This window comes from Oscarella lobularis, chromosome 6, assembly GCF_947507565.1.
Source record: "Oscarella lobularis chromosome 6, ooOscLobu1.1, whole genome shotgun sequence".
Classification (NCBI taxonomy): Eukaryota; Metazoa; Porifera; class Homoscleromorpha; order Homosclerophorida; family Oscarellidae; genus Oscarella; species Oscarella lobularis.
The window spans coordinates 1,617,315-1,630,046 of record NC_089180.1 but is presented as its reverse complement, the minus strand read 5'-3'; the positions used below and the strand labels follow the sequence as shown (position 1 = coordinate 1,630,046).

At 46.9% G+C, this 12,732-nt stretch overlaps 5 protein-coding genes and 1 pseudogene across 7 annotated transcripts; 3 read left to right on the top strand and 3 right to left on the bottom strand.

The window, feature by feature from the left end:
• On the top strand, positions 1–1,099 carry LOC136188263 (large ribosomal subunit protein uL13-like; annotated as a pseudogene).
• A 313-nt stretch (positions 1,100–1,412) lies between these two features.
• On the top strand, positions 1,413–2,791 carry LOC136187971 (uncharacterized). Of its 2 annotated transcripts, none has more exons than XM_065975667.1 (6): positions 1,413–1,792; positions 1,844–1,974; positions 2,024–2,101; positions 2,162–2,244; positions 2,295–2,412; positions 2,469–2,791. In XM_065975667.1, the coding sequence occupies exons 1-6, from the start codon at positions 1,426–1,428 to the stop codon at positions 2,697–2,699; spliced, it is 1,008 nt and encodes a 335-aa protein (XP_065831739.1). In that variant the 5' UTR covers positions 1,413–1,425; the 3' UTR covers positions 2,700–2,791. The 2 variants fall into 2 exon arrangements, with proteins under 2 accessions (XP_065831739.1, XP_065831740.1); XM_065975668.1 differs by having other exon boundaries at positions 2,458–2,618.
• Positions 2,792–5,170: 2,379 nt separating this feature from the next.
• On the bottom strand, positions 5,171–6,004 carry LOC136188463 (serine/threonine-protein kinase PINK1, mitochondrial-like). Its single transcript, XM_065976195.1, has 2 exons — positions 5,897–6,004; positions 5,171–5,668 (listed from the first exon to the last, which is right to left on the bottom strand). Exons 1-2 carry the CDS (start codon positions 6,002–6,004, stop codon positions 5,171–5,173), a joined length of 606 nt encoding a protein of 201 aa, XP_065832267.1.
• On the bottom strand, positions 5,813–7,288 carry LOC136188462 (nuclear migration protein nudC-like). The gene is made up of 10 exons (XM_065976194.1): positions 7,205–7,288; positions 7,091–7,168; positions 6,902–6,949; positions 6,728–6,853; positions 6,591–6,677; positions 6,447–6,533; positions 6,330–6,389; positions 6,207–6,272; positions 6,077–6,159; positions 5,813–6,025 (listed from the first exon to the last, which is right to left on the bottom strand). The coding sequence occupies exons 1-9, from the start codon at positions 7,286–7,288 to the stop codon at positions 6,103–6,105; spliced, it is 693 nt and encodes a 230-aa protein (XP_065832266.1). The 3' UTR covers positions 5,813–6,025; positions 6,077–6,102.
• Positions 7,289–7,303: 15 nt separating this feature from the next.
• LOC136188265 (cilia- and flagella-associated protein 91-like) lies at positions 7,304–8,757 on the bottom strand. Of its 2 annotated transcripts, none has more exons than XM_065976010.1 (4): positions 8,654–8,757; positions 8,525–8,601; positions 8,302–8,459; positions 7,304–7,876 (listed from the first exon to the last, which is right to left on the bottom strand). In XM_065976010.1, the coding sequence occupies exons 1-4, from the start codon at positions 8,724–8,726 to the stop codon at positions 7,780–7,782; spliced, it is 405 nt and encodes a 134-aa protein (XP_065832082.1). In that variant the 5' UTR covers positions 8,727–8,757; the 3' UTR covers positions 7,304–7,779. The 2 variants fall into 2 exon arrangements, with proteins under 2 accessions (XP_065832082.1, XP_065832083.1); XM_065976011.1 differs by lacking the exon at positions 7,304–7,876 and adding an exon at positions 7,883–8,177.
• An 80-nt stretch (positions 8,758–8,837) lies between these two features.
• LOC136188258 (dual specificity protein phosphatase CDC14A-like) lies at positions 8,838–11,123 on the top strand. Its single transcript, XM_065975991.1, has 14 exons — positions 8,838–8,999; positions 9,058–9,136; positions 9,193–9,268; positions 9,326–9,421; positions 9,605–9,681; positions 9,828–9,894; positions 9,957–10,019; positions 10,088–10,175; positions 10,244–10,418; positions 10,475–10,530; positions 10,587–10,665; positions 10,725–10,775; positions 10,832–10,872; positions 10,938–11,123. The coding sequence occupies exons 1-14, from the start codon at positions 8,939–8,941 to the stop codon at positions 10,940–10,942; spliced, it is 1,014 nt and encodes a 337-aa protein (XP_065832063.1). The 5' UTR covers positions 8,838–8,938; the 3' UTR covers positions 10,943–11,123.
• The last annotated feature ends 1,609 nt before the right edge of the window (positions 11,124–12,732 follow it).

Here is a 12,732-nt window from a genome sequence, read left to right as displayed (position 1 = left end):
GATAACGTGCGCTAACCGCAAATATCGTGCTTGCTTCTGCGCGTGAAAACACTCCTAGCTGCGTCGTCTCGTCGAATGGGTTTCGAGAAGGTCAGTTGAGCTATCGAACAATGAAACGATCGGCTGCGTGGGGGGCCCCCTTTGAGTGAGTGAGTTGAGGCCCACCACATGGCTCAAACAATCCTAATCGCGCTTTTCGCTCTTATTCGCGGCCGCGCTCGCGTGGAGAATTAATAAATGGCGTTTCTAGCTCGTCGTTATCGACGCGAAAGGTCACCTAATCGGTCGTTTGGCGTCGATCATAGCAAAAAGCATTTTGAACGGTAAGAAATCGTCATTCGACGTCGATCGCACTCACTCGACATCATTAGGTCAACGAATTGTCGTCGTTCGATGCGAACAGATCAACATCAGCGGCTCGTTCTATCGAAATAAACGTAAATCGTCGTCGAATTCGCGTAACAGAGCTTGGAATAGGCTTTTTTCTCTTCTTAGTCAAGGTTCTGAGCTACCTTCGAAAGCGTTGCAACGTCATTCGAAAGCGGGGCCCCTTTCACTTCGGCGCACCGAGTCGCGTTTTGTTCAAGACTGTTCGAGGTACACGGCCCACACTGACGTCACGACGTTTGATGACGTCCTATTTCTAGGTATGATTCCTCACAAGACGACTCGAGGCACAGAAGTTCTAAATCGACTCAAAGTCTTTGATGGAGTCCCACCTCCGAAAAAGCGAATGGTCGTTCCAGCGGCATTCAGAGTTCTCAAACTGAAGCCATGTCGAAGGGTGAGTGACGTCAAAATAATCTAAAAATCAAATTAATATTGTTTTTTTTTTCAGTTTTGCGTTCTGGATCGTCTCTCACACGAAGTGGGCTGGAAATACCAAGATATCATTGGTACGTTGGAGGAAAAGCGAAAGGCAAAGGCCAAGATCTACTACGAGAGAAAGAAGCGACTTGAACGATTGAGGCAGAAAGCAATTGGAGACGAGCAATTGGAGACGAGGCCACAAAAATCGCTCCCATCGATCAATATGGACACGCTTGAAACGTTTTGTCTCCTCCTCCTAGTAGAAAAATTTTTATCAATAAAAATTGTCCTGTACAAAATATGTCATCAGAGACAGACCCACGGCGTGTTTACATTGAGTATATAGCGCGATCGCTCTTTCAACGAACTCGCTCCCTTCCTTACTTAGGGGGTTACTGTAGGTATGGCTTACCTGATATAGTGGCTTTTATTTATCTCTAGAGATTTCGTTTTCTTTGATGTACGGTACCAGGAAGATTGGCCTCTGAGCTAATGGTTTTCCGTACTAAAATAAAACATCTATCTATCTATCTATCTATCTATCTATCTATCTATCTATCTATCTATGAGTGAACGCCTTTTTGGCACGGATAATCCGGGACGGTTACAATCGAAATGGTACATAACCGTCGACGCACGGATACTGGTCGACGGCGTAGGGGCTCGTTCCGAACGCTGCGTCCGGGTTCTGCAGTGCAAGAGTGGATCGATGACGACATCGAGAAAGAATGCGAAGCGGATGGCAAGCCAGTTAGCCCGACGCTTGCTCAGTTAAAAAACCAGCAGCATCACGTGGCGACTCGCCGACGCGAACTAATGGCAAAGCACCTCGAATCGAAATCGAAGCCGCTCGTCGGCGGAGGCGTGACCATGTGGCCGGCAATGGACGACATGAGACTGAGTCGCAATGACGTCATATTTCTCGGCGCTTTATGCCTCGCCCTAATTTTGTGCATGTGCGCGACGGTCATTGCAATCCACGGTAATCGAATTAAAAATAACAATGACGTAGGAGCGTTTATTGGTTTCCTAGGAGATGCTATGACTAAACTGACTCGTTACACCGAAGAAATGAGAGGCTTCAGTGGAAAATATCGCTTGACTGATAACGCCTCGTTTCGCGAATCTGTTCTCACTTGGCATGGTAATCTTTCGACGCTTATGGTGAGGAGGCTGCTTTGGATGCGTCCTGTCGGTTTCAGTCTTTCTTTAGGATAAAATTGATAGAGATCTGGTCTATTCGTGGTCGGATGCAAATTTTTTTGATTGGATGCTCTGTCTGCTTTACACGGTGAGTAAAGAAAAAAGCCCAACGTTCAAAATTGAAATCTTCTTTTTTTTTTTTTGTTAGTGTGGGATCACTGCCTTGCTTTGGCATCTCTATGACAACATTCTGGCAAAAAATCGTCTGACTCCCAGAAGGATCAAAGCGTGGTAGGTTCTCAGGTGCTCCATATTTCATAGCTGAGCACTGATTGTACTAGGATTAGTCTGCTTGTGGCTGTTCTCGTCTTGACAAGTCTAGGACTCTACTTTCTTGTCAAGGCTCATCTTCTCGAAGATGCTATTCGGAAAACCGTTAGAAATTTCATCAAGGAAATGGTACCAAATTGTTATATAAACGATGTTAATCAGAAATTCAAATAGGTCCTTTTTAGAATGGAATGGATTTGTCTTCTCTCGATTTGACTCATTATTACGTGATCGAGCACTATTGGACTGTCCTCTATTTGCCTCCTATGACGCCTGGAGTTCTCAACGTCTTCGGTATTGTTCAAGTTACGGATGTCATTTACTACCTGCAGTACTACAGCTTGCCTATTTGGATGGCTATCTTTCTGCCCATAGTCAAGGTCGTTGCATCTCTTAGGGCAGTCTATAGCATCTAGCTTGGAGTTTCGAAAAGATTGTTGCGTTTATAGATTAATTAAGTAAGTCATCAAGATGTGTTTTTACTTATAATGACATTAAATTTAATTAATATCGGAAAAAATTATTTATTTTTAATTCTTCCTTCTTTATGTGGCTCACTTTTTGATATGAACCTGAGAGCCGCGCCCACCAAAAAAGTCGTCAGCGAATTTACCGAAATTAGAAACGAATTCTTTAGCGGAATCTAGAGCGTCGACTTTGCTCATATTTAGCGCGTAAAGAGACTCCATCCATTTCAATTTTTTCAGTTTTTCTTCGAGAGAAATTTCAGCTTCTCGTCGGCCGAACTCGCCCGATTTGAGCGACGCTTCAAAGGCTTCATGCACGAGAGATGGTGGATCGACTCGCCACATTAGACCGGCGCGAACATCGCGTTGCCATGGCAACCGAGGTAACAGACAAAAGAGAGAGACGGGCTCGAGAACGAGGAAGGACTCGGATGAACGGTCAAGAACGATTGGACTAGCGTAGGAATTGCTAACTACGTCTTTCGGGCGGATTTCCCTGTAGGACCAGTCGTCTCTGAGTATGCACTCGATGACGCGGCTCTTTCGTTCGAGTTTTAGCGTCAATTCGCGCGAAGCCGTGCGTTTCACGTCGACATGGCGACGCAGGTACCCGGATGTCTCGTCGGATGTAAATAGTGGTGGAATTTTTTTTCGCTGTCGATCGAAAGCGCGCGCTGTCGTTGAGCGAATCGTCGAATTCGGTTGAAATCGACGTTTTTTTAGTGGGGCCCCCTTCCTGATCGATGACGAGCGTCGTTGCGATAGCTGGAGTTTCTTTCGTCTTTTCCGCGTCGTTGCTTAGATCGACGAGGAGCCGTTTCTTCGCTTTTGAAGGCGTTCGCTCCGTTTTTCGCGTCTTCTGGCGATTTCTAGAGCGCGCGTGCCTGCAACCGAATTCGAATGTCCTGTCTGGCTGACGAAATAGCGCTCGATCGTTCGCTGCGAGCTGTTTTTGAACAGCCAACACGTTTGAACGTCGCCATTTTATCCGGGTTGGCGCGTAAATTATCCCGGTTATGGACGAAGATTCTCCTGTCATTTACAGCTTAGAATCTCAGGTTCGGCCTTCGTGCTATTCTAATTCTTCCGTTAAAATGTCTTGATATAAGGGCCGAGCGATTAGCGCCCGGACAGCCGAAACGGACGAAATTCACTACTTCGTCGGCACCCAATCGCTGCGCTCCGATAATCAGGTGGCCGCTGCGCTGAGATCGTTTCTAGCGTACGCTAGTTTCCCGCGAAAAGCGAACGAAACGCATCGAGTAACGCATCGCGAACTCATCAATGCCCCGGATCCAAGGAGGGAACGCACGCTAATCTCATTAGCAATTAAATTGCCGAATCTTGACACGGCATCTGGGTTTTTACTAGAGACCTCTTTAGGCCCGCCCCGAGAATGATATCGCGCACCCCTGAAAAAGGAAAGAAACCGTCCTCGCGACCGATTCAGGCCTCTGCCGCCAGAGTTTACTACCGTCTCTGCTATTTTACTCGATCAGCAACGCGTACAGTAAGAGCCGGAATCGCGACGATATAATAAAATGACGTAGGGAAGCTAAGCAGCTATACTCAAAGATAATCGCCCCAGGCAATGGTCACCCCCATTTCACGTCCACTACTGTACAGTGTAGTGACTGTACACTGATGAGCACCGTTCCATCCGGAGCTCGAATAGCGTGAGCTTCGTGGTGAAATGCAGGTATGATTGTTTCGACGAATCTGAATGAGCCGGCTGGTGTTTCGCCTTCCAAACGAACTATAGCCGTGTGGCATTCGTAATTGTCCGATTCGTTGAATGGGGGCGTGGTGAACGTGCCGTGGACGAAGCCGTGATAGGTGCCGTTTTCGTAGATGACGTCTCCGCCTCACATCAGGATGGTGCCGTTGAAGTAGCCGTGTGGTTCGGCGCGACCCGGCGGACGAAGTTTGAGGTGGTTGCATCGGTCTCCCGTCCAGCAGACGCCGTTTAGAGAGCAATCTGTTTCGCTTCCTTCTTTGCAGCTCGCTGCTGCTACGTAAAGTAGTGCTGCAAGATAGAAAAGGACATTTTTCGACAAACGGGCTCGCGTAGATACCCCGTATTAAAAATGCTGTTCTCTGTTTCCTTGGACGCCAACGAAGCCCTTTTCGAGCGTCCGGTGTGTATCGTCGCTTTCCAAGCTTCCCAACGCGGCCGAAAACGCTCGAACGCGTCTCAAATCCTCTTATTCGAAATCTCTTTGTCTACAGACACAGAAATGTACGTAATTAGGGTCGAAAACGGTACTGCCGTCCACACGAGGTGGAAAAAGGAAGGGAAAGTCGTAAATCTTGGCACTAGACTAGACTAATACTTTTCCAACTGTACGTACCTTGATGTTCAGTTAGAATAGTTGAGTGAAAGAAGAAAAGTTTTGCCAATTTGGATAGTAGGACATACTTTACAGCAACGTTTCTATCTTTGAAACAGCCACGTCAGCACTAGGTCTTAGCTCTGGCTTCAAGTCCAAAAGAGAGTTGACGAGTGTGCAGAACTCCTGAGGAAAGTCTCGATCTAGTCTTGGTAGCTTTGGAATGTCGTACGTTTTGTAGCCTCTTTGGTCCAATTTGGCAAATGGGCGCTGGCCGCAAATCTCGTGAATCAAAACTCCTACCACCCATATATCTTGACGGCTGCAATCAACTAAAGAATTTGGTAATGCATTTAAAATTTCTGGAGCCATGTGAGCCGAGTTTCCTCCAAGACTTCCACCTACATGGTGCAAAAGCTTCATTTGATCATCCAATTCAATTGCAGTGCCCAAGTCACAGATCTTTAAAGTTCCATTTCCAGATACCAATATGTTGTTGAGTTTGAGGTCGCGATGAACGACGAAGTTTTCAGAGAGATGATTAACTCCGCTCAGCATCTGAAAAGTCCATTCCAGAACTTTTCCTACCTAAGGAAAATAATCATTTTCTCGTTGGCTAAGTATTGCTACGCACCGTTAGCTTGTTTTCTTGTCTGGCAATCTGTATAACAGCTTCCAGTGTGTTGGGGTGGTCTTCTAACACAAGGAAAAGCGAAAGCGCACGAGCTTCCTCTGCCACTTCAGGAGGAAGGTCGGGGAATTGACTTGAATCGATTCTCTCATAGAAAAAAGCGTACAAACGGACAATGTTCTTACTGTAACCCAAGTTGGGACTAGATCACATTTATTCAATATGAAAATGAGGTGCTTGTAGACTTTTTCTTTTCTCAGGTATTTCTCAATGTGAGCTGATCTTGTTCCCATGGGATCTCGTGCATCCACAACCTGTAGACAAAAAACATGTAGCCATCTCCAAATTCTAATGGATCAATGTACCTGAATCAAGACGTAAAAAGAATCAATCACCTGTATAACAACGCATACAGCCTTTGTACTACAGTTCTGCTTATCTCCAATGCCTGAGGGAGAACGCGTGAAGATTTTGAATTTTTCAAGGAAGGTGTACCTTTTCTAAGTGAATAACAACGAGTTTCTTATCTTCGAGAGTCCAAAAACTTTCTTCTACTTTGACCTATAGGGGAAGAGTATCCATATCCATACACTGCAACAGAGAAAATCGTCTCTATACCTTTCCGTTAAGAAGACCGCTTGCTATTGGATCGAAGCCCTTGAGTCCAATGGTAAGATGCTGCAAAAATAAATAAATAAATAAATAAACCAATTATTGATTTTTGTTTGGACTGACGCTCTGCTGAATGTTGCAAACGACGTCGCGACTTCGAACGGGAAAGGAAGCCTTGAGGGAAACGTGCACATCAACTTCACCCAAGGTCTAGCCAAGAAAGGGTTCAATAGAGGAGAAAGAGTCTATATAGGTAGTACACAATACCTGTGTCCATTTATAGTGATCATAATCACCACCACCATTACCAGAGTTAGGCCTCAGCTTTCCTTTCTCCTCAGGATCAGTCTCACTCTATTAATTAATTAATTAATTAATTAAAATAGTGGAGATGCTCATCTTACATCTGAATCTTGGTCTTTTGATTTTGATTCAGTGGGTGGAGTCTGTTCTTTTGTTGGCTTCGCATCCTCCGATTTTTTTTGAAGTCTTAGCCGCTGGGACTTCTTCTTCGTCTTTATCTCGTAATTCTACGATTTTTGGGCCTGATTCTGCCTTCTTTGCTTTTCCTTTTTAGCCGCTTCCTCTTCGGCTCGTCTAGCGTCTTCCTCAGCTTTAATCTTCGTCTAAATTAAATCTTAAAATAGGTAAATAATTAAGCGGAATTTGACGTCACCTGTGCGATTTTTGATGTTCGCGAAATTTCGCTAGAACCATCTAAGGAAGCCTCCAATAGCGTTGGAATATTTTTCATCTGCAGAATGCACCTTTTCCGCTTTTTCTTTTCCGACGCCCGCGAAGAAATCGGTTTTTCGTCGAAGGAAGCCGAAAAACGTGTCGAGCAGCTAAACAATCGTTCGCAATCGATAGCGCAACTCTACGACGTACACCTCTTCGATTCCGCCTTCGTGCTGACGTGCAATAGAGATGAGAATAGCGTCGAATTTCTCCTCGTTGTCGCCCATGCTCCAGGCGACGAGTCCCCGTAAATCTTCGACATGGAATGGCCGTCGATCCGTGCAAGCTAGCGAGCCTCTGCGAACGCTTTACGCACGTCGCATTGGAGACGATATCGACCTTGCTCGCGCGCGTAAGTTTCGGCACCGAATAACGAAGAGAAAGGGAGGAAAAAAAGGGAGCCCCTATCTAGAACAATAACGATGTCGCGCGCATACAGTCTCTCCTATCCGAAGACCTCTACAACGGCGAGGAGAAGAACAACTGGGACGTGAAAACGCCTTATCGAAAGCAAAGTGAGAAATCGAAGCGTCATCACAACAAATAATTCATCGATGTCCGTCCAGTAGACGGAATCGCCGAGAACGGTGATGGCGAACGGCCAGACGAGACTGCTGCCCTGAAAGAGCGTGCGTCGATTCGAACCGTCGAGGTCAATATTCGATTTTATGATTTTGGGAATCGGTCCAGTAGAGACGACGTTCGGCGTAGTCGATCGTCAAGCCGTTCGGCAGGCCGAGATTTTTTTGAATAAGTACGGTTCGATTGGAGCAGTCCATGAGGCAGCGTTCGATTTTCTTGGGACCCCAATGTGCCTAAAATCAGCAATACTTATTATGTGCTCTTAGCCAAAAACTCAAAGCTCTGGAAACACGCACGGCTAAGCAATCTTATCACATAGGTAAGAGTACTCAAGGGAGTACGCTTGGTGGTTTCAAAAACAATGTTCTTTGGATAAGTACGTACTACACTACACGTCCATCGTAGTGCTTATGATCTATCTATGATCCCTGGTGACGTACAAACGAATTTGAGTTATCCTACTGTACTCATGTCTGCCTAAGGGGGAACTTCATAAGGGGGAGAGGTAGATGAACGTTCGGAGCATAATTGAATCTAAAATATTAAAAATATTTATCCATAAATTGTGACATACAATATTTTTAAAAAATTATATCCATAACGGAAGCAACACTGTTTATTTTCATAACGTCAATAGAATTTAATTTTTTTTGATTACTTTTTGCATCGTTCCAGCGTCGCTTGTCTCTGATCGTGATAACCGTGCCACTGACGCGATACGAAGTTCGGAAGGGGATCGGTGCGATCGAGTTGAATCGTCGCGCGCGGATAGTGACGTAGCTCGCTGAACATCGTCGAGAAATTCGGTACGCGTTTCTGTCACGAACGAAGCCTTCGCTTTCGACGCAGGAAGGCAGCAGCGAGTCTTGTAAGTCACTTACGATGCCATTCATCGACGTTTGAGCCTTGAAAGTCTCGCGGACGTGATCGCGCGCGCTCGAAACGGTGAAATGCGGGTCTTAAGGCGACAACGTGACAATCGTACGTGTTCGCATTATCATTTGGCTTACCATAAAGGTAGTCGTGAGTCCGATTCGGTTGAACTCGCGGCTTTTCGATCGTTTTCGTTATTGTGGTAGCCATGTTGGACGTATCGCTATAGAAACACTGGAGCAGCCCGTATAAATCGCGACCCGGATTTGTGCCTATCTAATTACTACGTCATTCGCTTAGACCAATAGGCGTCGTCTAGGCGATTCCCCAAGGGAGGCGGGTCGACTCTAGTGGCAACCGCTCGTCTAGAAGACGTTCCGTCGTTCGCTGCGAATGTTCAGTAAACTGTCAGACCGCCAATCATGACTTCGAGCGTGAGCATCGACAGAGAGCCGTCGACGAACGAATGCGAAGTGATCAAGGGTAAGGAAACGAAAGAGAGGGGCACATCCCACGCGAATAATCCCCGATCGTTCGTCAGATCGCCTCTACTTCGCGACGCTTCGCACTTGTCCGCGTAGTACGCCTTCCGTACACTACTTCAACATCGACGACGAAAAGTAAGCGGGGAAACGGTCGAACCGGGTTCGCGAAGCCCGACACGTCTCCCCCACAGCTTTTACGCCGATTTCGGCCCTCTAAATCTGGCAATGCTCTATCGCTACTGCTGGAAACTCAACAAGAAACTCAAGGTAAATACATCTTCGTCAGATGGACGCGTTCGAATGGCCTCTGCTTTTTTTTTTCAGTCGAGCGCGTTAACGAAGAAGAAGATCGTCCATTACACGTCGTACGACAACAACCGAAAGCGAGCGAACGCTGCCTATCTCGTCGGTGCGTACGCGGTAAGTCTGGCGACTCGCCAAGAAAAAAAATCGAAAAAAAATCTGTCCGTCCGCTTACGTAATCGATCTCGAGACGCCCGGTCTCTCTCCCCCTCCGCATCAACACAGAGGCGCAGTATCGTCTCCTCTCCTCTACGAGCGGAGCTATCGTACTCTGAGACGTCTACGTGCTGTTTCTTTTAGATAATCTATCATCGGAAATCGCCCGAAGAGGTGTTCGCTTCGCTGACCTCGGGCCAGCCGCCTTATTTGCCATTCAGGTACGACAAAACGCATGGAAATTTTTCGTCGTTCGTCGCTCGTACAGAATGTCCTCATTACGTAAACGGATCGTTTTGCACGTGCCGGCGCTGTCGCCGCGCTGAAATCAGCGGGAGCGTTCATTGTTTTTATTCGATGTTTATAGGGACGCGTCGTGCGGAAGCTGCACGTTCCACTTGAGCCTCCACGACGTGTTTAGCGGTCTCCACAAGGTAAGAATCGCGCGCGCGCAACGACGCGAAATGACTCCGCCCCCTCTCTCTCTCCTCTCTAGGCGATCGAGAACAAGTTTTTAGACTTGGACGATTTCGACGTGGCCGAGTACGAACACTACGAGGTATGCGTGTTATCTTTTGTTTGCACGGCTTTGCTTATTATCGTTTCGCCCATGCCGATTCGAATCAGCGCGTCGAGAACGGGGACTTTAATTGGATCGTACCGGGCAAATTTCTCGCGTTCAGCGGTTCGCACAGTAAAATGCACGTCGATAACGGTACGCGTTTTTCGAATCTACGCCGGTAAAATGCGCGTATATACGCGTGCGATTCGCGTGTCCCATAGGCTATCCGCGTCACGCCCCCGATACGTGTTTCGATTACTTTCGACGACACAACGTGACGTGCGTCGTTCGACTGAACCGAAAAATGTACGAAGCGAAGCGATTTCGCGAGGCGAACTTCGATCATCACGATCTCTATTTCGTCGACGGAAGTACGCCGGATAACACGATTCTCAAGTAGGAGAAAACGATTGTCGATACGCACGCGATAAAAAATGTTGTTTTTTATAAAGGACATTTCTTTCTATTGCCGAAAATGCGAAAGGGGCGATTGCTGTTCACTGCAAAGGTATTTCCGGTTCTTTTTGCGGTTTTTTGCTGTTCCAAGCCTCCCTTTCTTTGTAGCGGGCTTGGGGCGTACCGGCCACGTTGATTGCGTGGTACTCTATCGCTTCACCGCAGCGGAGGCAATTGCTTGGATAAGGTAAATCCCCACATGTATCTCTCTTCTGTTTATTGTTTCTATGGCGACGTTCGGTGCAGATTATGTCGGCCCGGTTCGGTCATCGGACCGCAGCAATACTATGTGGCCGAGTAAGTGGGCTCGATTGAGAATAACTTGGTTTAATTGTGGGGGATTTTTCATTCAGGAAACAGGCGTGGCTGAGACGAGAAGGGGAAATCCTCTACGGTAACGATAAAACAGCCGTAACGGGATGTGGGGGCGAGGTCTTTTATTGTCTCTTCTCTTCTCAGACTGAAGTTTGAAAGGACGAGCCGTCGCAAGGCGACAGTCTGCTCAAAATGAAAGCGTCGCATTGTTTCAGAGTGCGCTCTCCTGGATTAGGGTAGGGTAACCGATAATATGTATCGTTGCTGCATTTTTTTACATAACATGTATTATTTTCTAAAAAAAGTGTCAATGGCACCACTGTTTTGCAATCTCTCCATTGCTTCCATGTCAACAGATAGATCATTTATTGCTATATTCACCTGGCAGATGAGATGACCAGCAGCTTCTCTCAAACTCAAAGACGCTTTCATCTCAGCTTTAGATATCAAAATGTTAAAATGAAGACCACGTGTCTTGTGGACAACATGTACGCCTTATCCGAGGGGATCGACTATGACTTCTACATAGGCTTCCGAGCCTCATACAGTCGTATCAACGTTGGATACGACACGTCGCGCGACGGCGAAGACGCGATTTCTCAGCGAGCAACAACCAACTATTTTCGGACTTCAAGAGCCCCTAGAGCCCCTAAAGCATCAAGTGGCCGAAATAGCCGAGGGTCTCGGCGCGGAATACGCGCGCTACGGCGTCGGTCGGAACGAGTGTCGGGACCGTCGGGACGACGGGAAAAATCGCGGAGAATTTAATTAACCCGATATTCTACGATAAAACCGTTTGGGAAATAATTGATTCGGGAGTCTTTTGGCTGACGATCCCGGAACGAAGTTCTGGTCGTCGTTATTGCCTCGAATAGTCACGTGGGGGAGATTTATTATTAGGGAATTGTCGCGGCAATCGTTTTATTTTTTCAATGCGCATTTTGATCACCGGGGACGGGAAGCTCGGCTCGAAAGTGCATTTTAGGTGCATTTTAGGTGCATTCCTACAAAACTGTGCATGATTACAGTTTTCTGAAAACCGCTCAAAATCAATAAGTCCCAGGATTAACGTGCCGTTTGGTCTGTTACGGTTGTGTTATATATCATTCGAAAGCGCTTGTGGAGCTCTATCTAAGACTCGTGGGGTGGTGTCATTGGATGTAATCTCAATTTATTATTAATAAATTCGTGTTTTCGGAACTTGTCAACTTATACCGCTAATCCCATATAGTAGATTAGGAGGATTGACAATTGTTCTACTGAGTTTTTGTAGAGAATTTTATGCCGTTTAATTTGGATGTAGGGTCCGGTGAGCATATTTGAGGTCTGACGTCATAAAATCGTGTTTTTCGGCATACCGGCGTTCTCACTTCTCCGAGCTTTACCACCGCATTCTATGCCATGTATGGTGATGAGGGAATAGTGTTGTAGGTATTCGGCAATGCAGGAAGCATTCTTTGCATGTTTCGTGTAGGTTTTTCGCGGCGGTTATCCGGGGTTGCGTGTATACGGGGTGGTGTCTTTTCAGTCATCGTCAGAACGGCTCCAAACGGAGCGAAGGGAGTGTGGCCGGTTGCCTGGAGGAGTGACTGTGGGGAAATCGACGGTGACGCGTGGGACGCTGGGTTGACTAGGATTTTGCAAGAAGTGTACTCCTGTTTATTAGATGCTTGACGGGGTCGCCCGGATCTCAAGAGAGGACCCGGACTATACAGACAAACGGACAACATCAACAACTAGAACGGCTACAACTACCCCCCTTTCCTCGAGAAGGTGAGCGCCCTCGGGAACTAAACTGGGGCCTCTAACATACAAACACGAAAAACAAACCACGAACCAGTGTACGTCGCAACGAAGCGCCACGCGTTCACGTGGACCAGTTCGGGTCTTGAAAGCGTACGGGAGCTCTTCCAGCGTTGGCGCGGCGAGTGCGCTGTCG